At 35.8% G+C, this 18285-nt stretch overlaps 1 protein-coding gene across 1 annotated transcript in view; it reads right to left on the reverse strand.

Moving 5' to 3' along the window:
• PIK3C3 (phosphatidylinositol 3-kinase catalytic subunit type 3) overlaps positions 1 to 18285 on the reverse strand; it is a 124381-nt gene that overhangs the window by 50125 nt on the left and 55971 nt on the right. The window contains exons 14-19 of the mRNA XM_037508597.2: positions 15912 to 16017; positions 14470 to 14586; positions 10187 to 10318; positions 6913 to 7041; positions 6103 to 6172; positions 1932 to 1996 (exon numbers count right to left, since the gene is read on the reverse strand). Of these exons, the coding sequence (XP_037364494.1) occupies positions 1932 to 1996; positions 6103 to 6172; positions 6913 to 7041; positions 10187 to 10318; positions 14470 to 14586; positions 15912 to 16017 (619 nt within the window). The remainder of the gene's footprint in view (positions 1 to 1931; positions 1997 to 6102; positions 6173 to 6912; positions 7042 to 10186; positions 10319 to 14469; positions 14587 to 15911; positions 16018 to 18285) is intronic.

Consider the following 18285-nt stretch of genomic DNA (forward strand, 5'->3'; position numbering starts at 1 on the left):
GACTGAACAAAAAATTTACAAGGTCACAATAAATGCACTAGAGAGTCCAAAGAATCTGGGAACAATGGAAAAAGATGGTGTAATTTTATTTTTTTCAGATTGCCAACTGGACTTATTTCCTTACATTTAGATGTTAAACATATACATAGAGAGCGTTATCATTTGAATATACAACTAATATACTTAAACCAAGTTTATCCTGTGCTTTTAGCTATTTTGTACACCCTGGATATTGGGATCTATATCTATAATATATATAGAACTCCTACAAATCAATAATAATTAAAAAAAAAAAAGACAAACAACCCAATAGGAAAATAAACAGGCACTTCACATAAAAAATAAATGGCCAATGCATATGTTTTTTTTTTTTAATTTCTAGTTAAGCTTTTATTTTTATTTTTTTTTTAATAATAAATTTTATTTTTATATTCCCCATACAATTGCAGCCCCCCCATTCTGACCCCAATCCCTCCCCTCCCACCCCCCAATGCATATGTTTTTTTAAATGCTCGACCTTATTGAAAATCAGGGAACTACAAACCAAAACCACAATAAAATAACAAAATTCAGAAGTTTGCCAATGCCAGGGTTGGGCAAAGATGTGTAGCAATGTGAAGCACAGGAGATGCAACTATTCTGGAAAATAATTTTTAATTATCTACTACAGCTGAAGGTGAGAATAACCTATAATTTCAACTAAACTCTTTCTTAAGATTCATTCATTCATTCATTTATGAATTATTTATTTTTTATTTATGCAAGCACTGGGTACAGTCAGAAGCACGGGAGGGTGAGAGAATTCACCAGAGCCAGAGCGGGGAACAGAACAGACAGACTGACAAAATACACTGCTGAGGGGAGCAGCGGGCACAGCAGGAGAGGTCCGTTGAGCCATGTGGGACCCTTGCCAGTGGCCGGGGATCGAAGAACCGGTGCTGCAGAGGCTGCGGGCAGCTTCGCAGCCCAGCGCTCAACCGCTGAGCCACCAGGGGAGGCCCTCAACTTAACTCTTTAAAAAGATTGAACATGGAACCAAAAATCAATAAGGCAAATCATCAATATCTTTATTTTACCAAATCACAATTGCCAAGAACAACATAATAAGTGAGAAGTTGTACAATTAAGTCAATGTAACTAAACAATTACTTCAGTTAGAACCTATGTTAAAGCTCTACATACATTTCATGTCATCATCAGAACAATCTTAGAACAAGGTATCGTTATTACCTAAAAACTAAGGCTTGCAGTGTATGGTAGCAGGATCCCAAGAAGTCCAACATGTGTACATGACTACATCCTCAACCAAAGCCTAGAATAACCACTTGCTTTGCTATGGTATCAGAATAATGTCTTCCTTAAACATAAACTCTACAATGAATTACTGGGACCCTCTACACTTGAAAAGACAAAAACACACTATGACAAGTAATCCTCTATCAAGCCGGTCTCTGCATTATCTTTCATCTCAGACATTATCAGTTTTTTCTGTGAGAATTACATACAGTTTTTCTGACATAGGGGAAAAATATGTTTTAAAAAATAGCAAAAATATTCCAATGATATACATTGCTTAGTCCTAGTAACTATTTTCCTTGTCTTGTATTAAGGAGAACAACAAGGTTACAGGGAAAAAATAGGATTGTTAAAAGATAATTATGAAAAATATGTATGAACAACAGTATCACATTACCACTGTTTTGAATAACAACAAAACCAGAAAATATTTAAAATGCTCATTGGTTATATTTCCATATTTTGAAATATAATAAACTTGATCATTTTTTTATTTGTACACCAATTCCTGATCTATCATGTATCAGATACTACTTGAGGAACTGAGCATCTCCAGCTATATATTGCTTATGAAGACCAAATTTTAAGAATGTATTTATAAATTTTATAAATCTTTAAAATAGATGATACTGTACCTGAATGCTTCCTTCTGTATCAAGAACTTCAGCAACAGGAACTGACTGGATGAACTGCATGAAGCCTACACAGAAACATACACACTGAAGTAAGCGCACTTATTGGTAAGCAATAAAAAGAAAGGTTCTGCGAAGAATAACTTTATTTGCAAATATATACACTACAAACTGAAACAATTTAAAGAGGTGTATAAACACTGTACTAAGGTTATACTGACAATTATGTCAGAGGAACTACAAGGAGTAAATTGGTAAATTAAATTACAGTAATTCAACATTTTTCTAGGCCAGTATTACTATACACAAGGAACATAGTAATAGGTTAAGCTTCTTAAATCTGGCATAAAAGATTTATTCTTTCTGTAGTTTTGTGACATAAATCAATTAAAAATGTTTCAAATTTAAAATCACTTTTAAACCTGGAATTGTGGAATATCGGTCACCTAACCTTGAGAATGTATCATGTTCATTGGTTCTTTTTAATACTTCATTCTCTGTTATTTCTTGGAAATGATGGGAAAGGAAAACATAACTTCTTTGAACTACCAAACAATATACAGTCGATAATACAAGTGGAAAGGATGTTGGCTTGGACAGGGTGAGGGTGATGAGGGTAGAGGAGGAGTCAGGTTCTAGATATATTTGAAGGGAGAGCTGTCAGAGTTTGCTAGCAGATTAAATGTGGGTAGTAAGGGAAATGAGCTGACAAGGTTTTTCTTCTTTGTTTTACTATTACTGTCTAAAAATAAATTATGTGTTTATCACTCTCCTTCAAATTCTTTTTTTTTTTAAAGATTTATTTATTTATACAAGCACTGTGGGTACAGTCAGAAGCACGGGAGGGTGAGAGAATTTACCAGAGCCAGAGTGGGGAACAGAACAGTCAGACTGACGAAGTACACTGCTGAGGGGAGCAGCGGGCGGCAGGAGAGGTCTGTGCGCCATGTGGGAACCTCGCCCAGTGGCCAAGGATCGAACCGGCGCTGCAGAGGCTGTGGGCAGCTTCACAGCCCAGCGCTCAACTGCTGTGCCACCGGGAAGCCCTCTCCTTCAAATTCTATGTGCTTAATTGATGATCAACTGGTTGCTAATTCTACAATCCCTGCTCTTTGAAAGCAGGGATTCTTGTCCAATGCTCCATCCTGAGAGTCTGGTATAGTCTGACACAGAGTAGCCATTCAATAGAGACTGCTGAATCATGAATGAATGAATGAATGAACAAGTAACTGCTATACTTCCAACAAGAGTTGTTCTAATACAGCAGAAATGGAAAGTAGACATTTCCTTTAATATAGCCCATGAGTTCAGACCCAAATTCAGTTTTGTATCAATATACTGGCCGTATCAGGGAAAAAAAATGTTTATTAGTTTGTATTTTAGGTTCTCAAATTTATCCTAGGCGTTTATATCTCAAATTGCTCCTCACTCACCTGGGGTTTGTTTGCTATATCTTTCATTTATTTACTTTATTTATTTATTTTCTTCCAAGTCTCCAACAGTCATGGCTTTCAGTTTTCAATTTTGTGGAATTTCTAGAAGAGAGCCCTGTTCCACTAATAACACATAATGCATTTCTAGATTTCAAAGTAATGTTCACTTGTTCAGTTTTTAGGCAATGAGCTTTATAGACAGTAGAATTTCATGACAACCTAACCCTTGTGTGCCTAGAAAACCTCTGAGGGTGGGAGGGATGATGACTAAAGAAATGGAAGGAAAGCCTGATAAATTGTAGGGTATTAGGCAGTTATATAAAATTCAGTGTAATAAAGTCTTTTAATGGGGGGCTGCAATTGTATGGGGAATATAAAAATAAAATTTATTATTAAAAAAATAAATAAATAAATAAATAAATAAAGTCTTTTAATCAGAAATAGACGTGAGGCATTAAAATCCTTAAGTGCTTATTATAGATTACTAATTATCTATATGATTATAAATAATGGAATAAATTGTGTAAAGTACAAGTTTGGTCATTTTTCATGTTTTTTTAAAATGAGGTTTCTGATTTTAAAAAACAGACAATAATCAAGGATACAAAAAGATTTCTAGCCCAGAAGTGAAATAATCCTTGAGTAGTTACTGGACTGCCTGTAATTTATGAAAATAATTAATGGCTTGCACAGCTTTCTGAATATCTGGTGATTAGTAAAATAATCTTCTTTTTCAAAGTGACAAGAAAACTGACCTTTAAGCACGAACAGGTTAGAACAATTTATGTTAAAAACCACTTTCTGGCTTAGTGGACTGAACAGAATACCTAAAGTGAAGCTGCCTTTGAAGCTACTTGATTCCTACAAATATTCTAAATGCTTCAGGGCTTGGGTAACCACTGAAACAGGCAAACTCAGAGTCCTTATGATCTTCTGGGTGTAGACCCTGTGCTCTGCTCTGCTCTGTCCTATTTCCTTAAACCCTTTAAGTTATGATCAATAAGAATCCGAGTGAAAGAAGGGACGGAGCAAAGGAGAAGGAAGCAGAAGTAGAGAAGGATGGAGGGGGAAGGTGGAAGAGAGGAATGGAGGAGAGAGGAACCCCTGGCCTCTATGTAGCAAATAGGCCTAAACTTCAAAAAAATTCAGAATACTCTTTAGCTCTTAATGTCAAGTTAGTTCTAAACTAAATCAACATTATTATGTAAAGGATGAGCTACTGGAGGAATTATAAGCAATTTCTTTGTCTTTGAACACTTACAGTTCACTGTTTGAAGGAAAAGAACAGATTGTGTTCTTTGGGACAAGACCTTAAAACCCAAAAGTCAACCTAACATACTGTCAAGAAACATGTCATTTAGAGACCTGCTGTTGTGCCAGTCCTTTTCTACAGAACACCCCAGTAGCTCATTGTGTAATTCTTTTAATAATGCAAAGATCATACAGTGAGTACTGCATTAAAAACATACTCACTTTTTCTAAGGATCTACAGGAAATGTATAAACATTCTGCTTATATGGTCTTTAAGGATACTCAGAGTGAATAAATACTGATGAGACTTCTTTTATCTTTTTATTTTTTTTCCCTATCACCATCCTTATAACCCTTTGTTCCTTTCTCCAACTCCCACCCACCCCAAAAATAACAGGTATTTATTGTTTATATACTGTGTAGCGAGAAATTTATCCAGTAAAAAATAGAGCCACAGATCACATGAATGTAGAAGTTTTACTGTGTAAGTACTATGAACAAAAGTACTATGAAAAAGAATAGTGTAGAGGAGACTAAAGTCACATCAGAGAGAAGAGAACATCTGAGACGTTTTGAAGTATAATAAAATAGATAACTGTGGAGCAAAGTATGTTAAAGAAAATGACTATAGCATAAATGAAGATCTCATGGCTTAAAGAGCATAGTGTATACCAGAAAATGGAAAGTGGCCACTGTGGCAGAAGTCTGGGAAGCAAGGAGGAAGTAGCATAAAAGAATCTTAAGACAGGGCAGGGCAGTCAGCTACATTAAGGCTTTTATGTTTGTCTTAAGAGCAAATGAAAGTTGGCACAGTCAAAAAGCAAATTTGTACTTTTAACAAGATCATCTAAGAAGACAATGACAAAAGTAATAAAACTATCAAAAAGATTTTTAAGTGGTGAGAGGAAGGACAAAATCTAAAAATATACATTTCTCCAAGGTACCAGAGGGTATGAATCTCTAAGAGTAACAAGACTATGAAATTTACAGTAGGTATTAGGTAAGCATTCCTAGCGAATCTGCCGCCAAACTTCCAAAGGTTATTCAATTTCAAATAACCCTATATTATGAGTACACATGTATATACACACAAACACGTATTTAATTGCTATGGCAATATCATTGGCTGAGTGGCTTTATAAACAGAGCACGGCAAGAAACCTCTCTAGTGCAGAGTAACTCTTAAATGGTGACTCAGGATTTAGAGCACCAGATAAGAAGTTTTGTGAATTGCAACCAGTTTTGAATGCAAAGAAATATATCATAAAGGTATTAAATTTTCTTTTCGAAACACTATTACATGATCATAAGAGATGAACAGAAGGATAGAAGGAAGAGAGGGAGAATGTCAGGTAGGCATGTAGATCCAGTTGGTCCTCAGTGCTACAAATTAGCTCAACCATAAAGATTTTTAAAAGCATTTAATTAAAAAAGGAAAAATATGCAGACTGGACATTGGAAAAAACAATCATGATGTAAAGTAAACTTACCATGCTTTGTACTAGTGGCTAATACTTTATAAGGTGTCAACTTCAAATCCAGATTTTCTTTCCGTAGCAGCTTTTAATAAAAAAAAATAATATATTAACCAAATGTAAAGATGATTATGAAAGTTTTATAGGTAAATATTATAGTTTAATATGAAAAAGATTCGGGGGACAAACAAAATTAAGATTTAACTACATTGGTTAATTTAACTTTTATCATCAAAATTAATTTAGTAAGCACTTATATGATGGTATGCCATATTTTTAATCTTATTCTAAATCACTAGCACTAATTTTCAATGAATGTTAGGGTTCTTCCTATTGATCTATGAATTCTGTACTGGACATAAAGTACTTCAACGCTCAGAAGGGAATGAGGACAAACATGCTACTTCAAAAGCCAGAGATGAATTTGAGTTTGAATTTTAAAAAGTAAAAATTAGGAAATTACTAAATATTATATGAAGAGAACTGGGGGAAATGTTTTTATAAAAAATGCATATATACAAGGGCCTCCCTGCCAGGGAGCTAACCACATGGTACAGCAGACCTCTCCTGTCTTGCCTGCTGCTCCCCTCAGCAGTGTATCTCCGTAGATCTACCTGTTCTGCTCCCCACTTTGGTGACTCTTCTCACCCCCTGCACATCTCATCCATGCCCAATTCTTGTATAGATAAATAAAAATAAATCTTTAAATAAACAGATTGTTCAGTTCTCCAGGATTGTACCTGAATGTTCACAAATACTACTGTGTCCATACAGAAGTTTTCTAAAATGAAAAAATGTTCCCTATCAACATAAGGTTATGTTCACCTTGTCCATAAGTGAAATGATTTGAAGAATAAGTTGATCTTGGCGTAAATCATCCCCATGCTTAAATATAACTGGATATTTGCCTCCATCTTCTGTCTTAAAGAATAATTGTGCAGGCATAAGAGCGCTCTGGAAATAAAAATAATACTTTCAATTTGGATGTAAATTAATCCGTTACATTTACTATATACAGAGAGAAATGCTGACATGGAAGGTAAACAAACAGGTAAGGATATAAAAAAAAGATGATTTCGCAACAAGCTGCAAAGTTGCATTAGGGTACCTTGGAGAGAACAATGAACTAGCTAATAGAAGATAACATGGCAGCAATAGGCCAAGCTCTGAAGTCAGTTATGGTTGGGACTCCAGGTTGTGGCGGAACTGAGTTAGCTCATCTTGTGTGTGGTCTTTACCCTTCTTTCTCTTATCTGTAAAATAAAACAAGCATCTCCCCTCTAGAATTTCAAAGGGGATCAGAAACCATAAAAGTCAAGAATCTGCCACCATGCCTGATACAGCACATCCTAAATAGGTTCACCATCATTTTAATATCACAGACATACTGAATTTCAGTGAGATGAAATAGCAAAGCACAAAATATGCCAGATAAAAAGTCAAGAGCGGGCCTCCCCTGGTGGTGCAGCGGTTGAGTGCTGGGCTGCGCAGCTGCCTGCAGCCTCTGCAGCGCCGGCTCAATCCCTGGCCACCAGGGAGGGTCCCACATGGAGCGCAGACCTCTCCTGCCACGCCCGCTGCTCCCTTCAGCAGTGTATTTCAGTCACTCTGCCTGTTCTGTTCCCCACCCTGGCTCTGGTGAATTCTCTCACCCTCCCGTGCTTCTGACTGTACCCAGTGCTTGTATAAATAAATAAATAAATCTTAAAAAAAAAAAAAGTCAAGAGCACTGGTGATTAATGGCAGGTATCCAACTATTTATAGTTGAATTGTTGCTTTTATAAAATAAGGGGGAATCTAAGTATCTGTACCTTTTTCTCTATAATAACCTTGTCATACCCAGAATTATTCCCTTCATTAAATGAAATCTTCCTTTAGTTAATATATGCTTAAATCAACAAGCAATGAAATGAAATTATCTTCAGAAACTAAACTTCACATAGAGAAGCATACTAAGACCACTACTTTGGAGATAAACGATCACAAAACTTCTGAGAGATGCCCTACTGGTTTTGATCACTGAGAATTAATGTCATATGGAAATCTGAAGAATGCATAATAATCTAAAGAAATTAGTCTCACAAAGAAAAAGTTCACAGAAACCTTACACAGCCCATGAGAGAAAACAGCATGAAAAGTATCACAAAGAAGGATAAATAAGCATGTAACAAATAGTAAAATGCTAATGGAAGTAAAATGGTAGGAACACAGTTGTTTAAAATTTAAAATTCTTTCAACTTTGCTATATGTTTGAAAACTTTCCTTTAAAATATTAGGTGAAAAGTATCAAAAATGCGTCAAAGACCAAAGACTGACTGACTGTGGTGATTATTTTGCAACATATACATATATTAAGCTATTATTTGCATGCTTAAAATGTTAAAGATTTAATTATACCACAATATAAAAAAGCGTCAAGGCTTTTTTGAAAACTCTGAATTTTAAATAATCTTAAATTTGAAGTATACTTTTATCACCCCAAAATGGTTTATAAATTACCTTAAAGGTCATTTGGGACCCAAAAATTAAGTCACTATGCTAGCCTATTCTAATAAATGCATACTTTAAACAACTACTCAGAATTTTCCAGAATGCTCACATTTTTATGGGCTGAAAGAAAAAAACTGGATATTGGGGTCAAAATGATGTCCCTTGCTAGTTTATTAATGATGTACTTCTTACATGTATGATACAATTATAATATTGTATAATTAAAGAGAAAATAGGTCCAGAGTATACCTAACAATAGTGGTAAATATACATTCTTACATTCCACTCTTATAATTTCTGCTCTTAGATATTCTTTACCTTCCTGTTAAAAAAAAAAGGTGAAACTACCTTTTCAATTTACTGTTCCTGGTTAGTTCTTCAGCAACAAGAATGTCTGAAAGCTGGTCTAGTTGGAAATTCCAGGCAAAAGGAACACTTATTACACATATACTGTCTTCTGTGTAGCTTTTTGCATTTATAGTTGCATGGACTATAAGCATAAACTAAGAAATATTTGTGTTTTATCTCCTGTAACAGTATTTTTTTTAAATTGTAGGTTAAATTCTATTAATGAGTTTTTAAAACAAACCAAACATGTTACAAGCAACATTTGAAAATTAAAACATTAAGCTAGTTTTTAAGAGAACAGAAGTGACCTGAGTCCACAATACATAGTAGGAGCAATTACTACTATATGTTTTTGTTGTGCAGGCTAGCCTGCCATAGGTTGCCTTTAAATATACCCTTTAAATAACAATTTCTTACTATAATCACACCCCTTTTAGATACTTAAATTGTTGTTCTATGAACCCCTTAGCTGGATGCAATGTAACACCCCAATGCAACTTATGCCTTGCCTTTTCATGCTAGAATCACAAAATCTAAAATATTATGTCTCACAGAGAACTTTCATTATAATGCCAAGCGGAGAATGATGCGTCACAGATAATAACCAAATAATGTTAAAAAGGTTAGCTAGGATTCATATTTAACCATGTGAACTTATGAACTGAATATATGATACAAGTTTTGCAATCTAACTTTTTTTAAAAAAGCTAAAAGTATTTGTGGCTTGGGCCTCCCTGGTAGCGCAAGGGATTAAGCACCACACTATGAAGCAATCCACAGCCTGTGCAGCATGAGTTCAATCCCTGGCTGGCCAGGGAGCAACCCATATGGCCCAGCAGACCTCTCCTGACTCACCCGCTGCTCCCCTCAGCAGTGTACTTCAGTCAATCTGCCTTTTCTGTTCCCCACTCTGTCTCTGGTGAATCCTCTCACCCCCCCCCCACCTCTGGCCTGTACCCCAGCTCTTGTATGCATACACAAATAAGTCTTTAAAAAAAAGTAGGTGTGGCTTTTATTAACAAATAGTTCAATGAATTAAAGATTAAAAAAAAATCTGAGATATAAAAATATTTGATATATTTCATAAAAAAATCCCTATATAACACAGGACCTTAAATCAAAACAAACTGATAAATAAAAGGTACCTATTCATCTAGCACTTACTAAGTCAAAAGAAATTGCACATATCACCTGCAATATAATAATTTTTGAAGGCAGTGTCTCTGTTTTAGCTTTAAAGAATTAGGTTTCAATCACATACCTTAAATAGTGTGGCTGTTTCTGGAATTATACCTCTAATTTTCACCTGGGGTTCTAAAGGCAATGGGATAAGCTCCACATCTGCCAGATTCATCTTTTCATTGTCTCCAAGCAATGCCTGTAACCTCTCATTCTAGAACAAATCAGAAAGGATTAATTAGGTTAAAGGAGAAAACTCATTTATAAAACATATAGTAAAGACAGAAAGGTCTGATCTATTTATTTTCAAAGCACCATAAAAGTGGGTGCAAAGTAACATAAAGCAGACATTATGTATATGATGCTCAAGCAGGTTTAGTTACCTTGTCAATAACAGCAGCATGTTTTTATGAACTGGGATATAGGCCAGAGGTGTGGGGGTTGGGGGTGGGAGGATGAGAGGATTCACCAGAGACAGAGTGGGGAGTAGAACAGGCAGATCTACTGAAATACACTGCTGAGGGGAGCAGTGGACGAGACCAAGACAAGAGAGCTCTGCTGCACCATGTGGGTCAGCTCCTGGGTTGGGGATTAAACTGAGGCCACAGCAGTGATAGTGCTGAGATTTAACCCCTAGGCCACCAGGGAAGCCCCCAGCAGCATGTTTTTAAAAGGAGTACTTTTTTGACTAAAAAGCTGAACTTTACTAAAAAGGTTAAAGAACACCTTTTCTTACAGCTGGGAATCAGGAATATACTTGAGATGGACTTAATTGAAGGTACAAAATTAACATAAAATGATAGAATCAGGAATACATTTAAGCATATCCTATTGCTTTCCTGTTTTCAAAGGATTTGTGAAACCACAAAAAGAAAGTGTAATTTCATTTGGGTTTTAATTTTGTATAGCAAAATATTAAGAAGGAATTTTGTTATGGTACTCCGCTACATGTTGTGGGTTTAAAAGTAAATTCAATTTACTTGAAGGAACTTGGACCTTACCTTTTAATGTTTATCGACTGTTTGATATTAAGCTTATCCTAATCTCTCATCACCTATTTTCTTCAGTTTACAAGCACAGTACACTGAGTCAAGATTTCAGAAAGTGAGTAATTCAACCACAGTGAAAGAACTTTTTCAGCTTGCAGTGTCGATACTATTTACACAAAACCTTTCTAATCAATTTCAGAGGAATAATCTATTTCTCTCCTTAGAAAGCTGTGAGAGTACTTTCAGGGTGAATACTTGACTTGTCAACTCCAGGAGCATAAAACACTTCAACTGTAACGTTACTAAAAAGATGTATGCCATAAGAAGGGAGAACTCTGGAATCAAAAAGATGGAAATTCAGAAAAATAATATATTTCAAGGCCTACCAAGACTTTAAATTATTTGCTTTCAGTAATACTCCAAATCTCCCTCTAAAGGATGAAAAGTCCAAGTTAAGGTACACTGAAACTGTTTAGAATTACTACATATCCCTTATAAAAAACAGTTATATCTGCTGTATGACCAGATATTCCAGCATAAAGTAATGCCAGTTAATATGAATTTCAAGTTTTCCTGTAATAACCAATTTCTAATTGATGTGCTAAAGAACAAAAATGAAAAAGCAGATAAAGAGAAGGGTGAGAAAACCAGCCACTTCTCGTCACTTCTACTGCCACAAGCCGTGGTCCAAGGGCTTGGACCATCATTTCTCACCTCAATTATTGCAACAGCCTCCTGATAGTGCTTCTTCAACCTTTGAATCTTCCAGTTTCTTAACAAAAACAACTAGAATACTATAGATCATGTCAATCTTCTGTCCAAAACCTCAAAGAGCTTCCCCTCTTCCTCAGTGTTTCCTTATAACGGCTTAAAGGAAATACTCTATGTTTCCCTATAATGTCTGTTCTCATCTACTACTCTCCTCACACTCCCTTTGTTCCTAACACATAGGGCTTCTTCTTATTTCACAAACATGCTATATACACTCCCACTTCAGGGCCTTGGAACTTGCTCTTTCTGGTCTGTAATAGTTTTATAGATATCCACATGGGTTGCACCCTCACTTGCTTCAGGCCTTTATTCAAACAGCAGCTTCTCAGAGAGGCCACCCTGATCACTATTGAGAAGTGAAACACTATTTGATAACTTAAACCAAGCATTTCCTACCCACCTTTCCTGCTATATTTTTGTCAACAGGACTCAATTCTATTGAGCAAACTTTCTATTTTCTGTCTTATTTATTCTGTTTATTTCATCCTTCCATAAGAATATTAGGTCGGTAAGGGCGGAGATATTTATATTCATTGCTATATCATCAAAAGTTAGAAAAATGCTTGGAAGTAGTAGGCATGCAACGCATTTTTGTGGAATAAATATTATCATCTAAAGAATCACAAAGTAAATAAGAAACTACTTAATATTCAAAATGAAAGTTTCTTTAAAGAAAAAGCCAGTGGAAATGCATTTTTACTGAAACTCAAACATTGAGAATCAGAAACCTCTGCAATAGAATTATTCCTAAATTATAAATCTATACAGAAAAGATAGCAACATTACAATTTATTTTCCCCATGGGCCATTAAACTCCTGGATTACCTTACCACTTAGCTGGTACTGCTGCACTCACCATGGCATGTCTCTCCCAACTTCATTATGAGGGAAGGGAAATCACTACAGATGACTTTTCAATTATTAGCAATAGTCATTTCATTACTACTTACTAGTAACAACACAAATAATGATAGTAGAGAGCCATCAATGGAGTTTCTGCAAGGTGCCAGGGCTTGTTTTTAGTAAATCTATATAAATATCTAAAAAGATATTTAATCAATGTTAAGAATATATTTGGAACTGTATGACTAAACTATATGCAATGGGGCAAAAACAAACCTTATTTTGTAAATAGGCAGTCATTCTCCAGAATAGCTAAAACTGAGGTATAGTCAGAAGCTCATGTAAGAGGAACAAGCCAAATAAAACCAAACTATGTTTTAAATACATGTCCCAAACTGACAGTCACAGGAACAGACACTCCCTCTGCTGGTGGGCACTTGCTATTACACTGCTTCTGACAGGAACCTCAGGCTAGAGGGACAGGGGAGGGAATGGCAGCAGCGATTTAGCTATTTAATTGTTTTTGATTCTTCTCAGTAAGAAAAAAAACAGCAACTCAGTATAAATAATGTGTTTCAGGTCTCCCTGGTGGCACAGGGGTTAAGATGCAACCTATTAAGCTGTTCGGAGCCACTGCAGCATGAGTTCGATACCCAGCCAGGAGCAATCCACATGGCACAGCAGACCTCTCCTGACTTGCCTGCTGCTCCCCTCAGCAGTGTACTTCAGTCAATCTGCCTGTTCTGTTGTCCACTCTGTCTCTGGTGAATCCTCTCACACACACACCCCCACCCCCACAGCTCTGGCCTGTACCCAGCTCTTGTACGTATAAATAAATCTTTTAAAAATAAATAAATAATGCATTTCCCTTCAGCTTATTTCCTCCTACCCAACCTTGTGAATATTATTCCACGCACATTTCTCTGCTAGCATTTCTCTTTAGTCCTGATCCCCTGCCTCTGAGCTCTGGACTCCATCTTTTCTTTTCTCCACTTTCCTCTCACAAATCTGGAAAGCAATAAAATGGGTTGTCTTTTTATTCAAAGGTCACTAAGAACGATCTGCCTGTCACAGGATTAGGTAAAGAGAAGATATCAAGTGACTCCTTCATATCATTTAGATTAATGATCAAGAGAACACCCACTCCTCTATTTTCATCAAGTGGAAGCCTATCACTGACAGAAAGAAATCAAAAGGTAGTCATGAAAAGATACAAAATAGTTACTTTGAGATTTCAAGTTTGTATCTGTTTTCAAGTTTGTGTTGTTACTAACAACTAATTCAGTAACCTGGGGAAAGTTACTCTGGACCTTCATCTTCTCAGAATGCTAGACTAAGATCTTCAGAGGTCCTTCCCAGGACAAACTGATCATATTCTAAGATACCAACATTCTGAAATCTGAGCTAGTAAAGTATTGCTGATAAAGATATGGGCTCAAAATGCCTGGGTACAAATCCCATCTCCAAAAATTACTTGCTAAAACACTGGATAAATTACATAATCTCTCTAACCCTAATTTCCTTCACAATTAGTATAGTAATGGTATTTAAAGTATAAGGCTGTTGTGTGAATTAAAAAATACATATACACTCATAAGACAGACTCCTACACATAATGAGTACTTGTAAATGTTCCTATTACCCTAACTATGTAAACATTTCACAAAATATGTCACCCAAAGAAACAGAGACAAAACTCAGTATTTAATAATACCGAGACACATTATTAGGCATAAAGAGAAAGCAGAACTCTCAGGTTTACCTTTTTCTTACGATTTCCACTTTCACGCTGCACTGCCTTCATTAGATGGACCAGTCGGTCCACAAACGTCTGCTGTGCAGCCAGCAGAGATCTCATGACTCTGACAGACTTATCACCCTGAAGGGAATCAAAAGAAAGGAAATTAGTTTTGTGCGGCATAGTGATCAGAGTTTTGCTAATAGCATGGGTAATCCTTATTTATTCTTCCAATAGCTGCAAACTTCATCATGAAGTGGAACTGAAAAAGTTTAATTATCTTGATTCACAGATAATGAGAAATCTGCTATCTTACTTAAACACCACCAACTCTTCCACGGTTTAAAATTATCTTAGTCTGCAGTAAACACCAGTATATTAAAATGGGTCTTCTCTCACATTAAAATCCTGTGACAAGATAGAACTCATTCACCCAAATACACATATTCATTGATTCGGTGACTATGTGGAGCCCATAATATCTTCAGAAATGTTCTGGTTATATGGCAAAAACATTTTCCTTAAAAGAACTGAAAGAAATGCTTTAAAAAAAAAGGGGCAGGGCCTCCCCGTGGCGCAGTGGTTGAGTGCTGGGCTGCAAAGCTGCCCGCAACCTCTGCAGCGTCAGCGCCAGTTCGATCCCTGGCCACCAGTGCGGGTCTCACATGGCCACGGCAGACCTCTCCTGCCGTGCTCCCCTCAGCAGTGTATTTTGGTCCTTCTGCCTGTTCTGCCTGTTCTGCTCCCCGCTCTGGCTCTGGTGAATCTTCTCACCCTACCGTGCTTCTGACTGTACCCAGTGCTTGTATAAATAAATAAATAAATAGATAGATAAATAAATAAATCTTTTTTTTAAAAAGGGGGGGGCAAGTACTCTAATAACAAAGTAATACATAATTGCTAATAAAATATGTCATTAAAAACTATATGCCTCAAACTCTTATTTATGCAGTGATCTCCAGTTCAAAAAATATTGTACATCTAATTTCTCATTTATTCTTCTCAAATATATTGACAAGTATAGCTGAGAAGGGTCCTTGATGAAAAAAAAGAGAAAGAAAAGAAAACAGGGAGGGAAATGGAAAAGTGAATCTTTTTGTTGTTCCATGGTTGACAGACTTGGCATAAGAATCAAAAAAATAAATACTCAAGCCTTGTTGGCTATCTACTTTCTATTCCAACTACCAACTGCAATTATAATGCAAAAGCAGCCATAAACAATATGAAAAAGAACAAGCATTACTGTTCCAATAAGATTTTACTCATGAACACTGACAATTGAATTTCAATAATTTTCAAGCATCACAAACTTTTCTTATGATTTTTCTACCATTAAAAAATATAAAGAATATATATACATGCATTCTTTATAAATACATTATTAGCTCATGACACATATCAAGACAGGCAATAGGCTAGATCTGACCCATGCATTGATTTTGCCAACTAGCACGTTAAATGGTTACCTTCAACAATGCTTGGCTGAATCGTCTCATTACATTCAAGTACATTTCGTGGGTCTTTGGATCTCTCTGTTGAGTATCTTGATCTTCACATTCCACTATCACATACCTTAAAATATGTCAAGTCATTCATACAAGTGAAATGAAACTCCATTTTGTGAATACTGATACCTTTCCATTAAAATAGATTAATTCACATTTGAGAAATAATCAAATGAGAGCAATGAAACATTCCTTTAACAATCACCTATAAAAGGTAAAATTATCTAATTTAGTGTTCCTGACTGTTTTGGTGGGAACAAGACATAATAATAAATACACCTGAGAATCACACAATCAGATGTATGCATACAGATGCATGAAACTGAAAAAAATGTTTCAGAAAGCAATACTCTATGAACAATGTTAAGAGTTGAATTCAATGGATCACAATGCATAGTTTGTTAGTTCAGGACATTACCTATGTCAAACAGACAGTGACTCTAAGCTATAAAATTGTCAATACAGGCCTATTTAAATCCAACCTATACTTATCCACCCTTTAAAGTACTTGACTGTTTCCATTACCTTACTGTATTTTCTTTTTCCTGTTGACAAAGCAAACTCTTTTACAAATGAGCAATACAGGTAATATACAGGTAGCACCACTGCTCTATTCAGGCTTCCCTGATCACCAAGTAAAAATAATGGCCTCAACTATTTCCTGTCATTAAGGGCTTGTGTTAGTTCATAATAAAGATTAAATATCAAACACCTCTCAAAATCATTCAAGCCAATATACTACTGCAAAAAGAAAGTTCACCTAAAATAAAGACATGGGCCTCCCCTGGTGGCACAGTGGTTGAGCGCTGGGCTGCGAATCTGCCCGCAGCCTCTGCAGTGCTGGTTCGATCCCCGGCTGCCAGCGAGGGTCCCACATGGCGCACAGACCTCTCCTGCCACCCGCTGCTCCCCTCAGCAGTGTACTTCGGGCCTTCTGCCTGTTCTGCTCCCCACTCTGGCTCTGGTGAATCCTCTCACCCTCCCACGCTTCTGACTGTACCCAGTGCTTATATAAATAAATAAATCTTAAAAATAAAATAAAATAAAATAAAGACAGCATCATCTCCAAATATGAAGAACAAATTTAGTAAAGACTAGAAGATCTAGAGTTGAGTCATTTCTGAATTCTTTGTTTACAGCAATAAGCTAGGTTCTACAAAGGACTCTAAGTTACTCTTCAAGTAGAAATGTAGACAAAACTTTCCAGGTACCATTTCAAAATGACATTAGTTAGCTATTATCTAGAAATTTTGTTTTGTGGGGGAAATAGTCTTTATTACCTTGGAAGGTCTTAAAAGTTACAGAAAAACATGGCCAGGCACCCAAAGTTTACTTTTAACTTCAAATTACAGCAATGGCTATAAAAGTAAAAAAAACCTGGAGTGATTTATAGATCCTGATGCCCAACACTTTACAGATTGGAGACTTATAACTCCCCTCTGTGGCTTAAAAGGTTGACACTATTCATTTTGAAAGGATTGTTTGTACAACTATAGGCCTCTAAGGATTCAGCTTTAGCAGAAAATCCTTTTTAAATCACGGTATGGAGAACAAATGAAAAAAGGAAATTCAAAATGTCCAAAAGGAAAAACTCAATTAAAATTTATATTTTAATACATTTGTTCTAACAGAGTAAGCTTAGAGTAAGAGGCATTTAAATTGCCACATCTGATTAATATTTTTATACTTTTTGCCCATGTTCAAAGAAAGAGAATGATCATTTTAAACAAGTTCTTTGAAATTATTTTCCATATTTTTACCCTACAATCACAAAAGCAGTGTCCAACAAAGTAAGAAGTCCACATCAATAATTCTTTTTCCCCATGAGTATTCCTGAATATGCAATACACAGACTGTAAATTTGGGTAAAACAATTACTCCTCAGAGAATGAATAGACATAGCACATGCTATTGCTTCAATGAATTAGAGTTATAGTGGGAAAACACAAATCAAATCTAAGTTTGATGGAATGCTTATAAGACTGGGAGTTGGGGCTGCACTTTGTTTATTATCTATGCAGAAAACAAAGTGCTCATCTAAGGCTCCCATTGTTCAGATACTTTCAGAGTGGTCTGAAAATTCTTCCTACTTGAACTCAAATAGAAATCAAAGATTTCTATCACAACAAATTTCAGATTTTACAATGAACTCTGGTTTATAGTCAAATCCAAAGAAACAAAAATATAATCAGTACATGTACACACACTTTTAATAATAGTGATTACTCTTGAATATAAATTCTGAGGCCAAGAAAATTGGAAAGAAATAAAAATACCTACAAGGGAATTCTTAATAAATGATTTAAAAATATATAACATCTTACTTTAAAAATAC

This window comes from Talpa occidentalis, unplaced genomic scaffold (assembly GCF_014898055.3).
Source record: "Talpa occidentalis isolate TD23 unplaced genomic scaffold, MPIMG_talOcc4v2.1 talOcc4.13, whole genome shotgun sequence".
Classification (NCBI taxonomy): domain Eukaryota; kingdom Metazoa; phylum Chordata; class Mammalia; order Eulipotyphla; family Talpidae; genus Talpa; species Talpa occidentalis.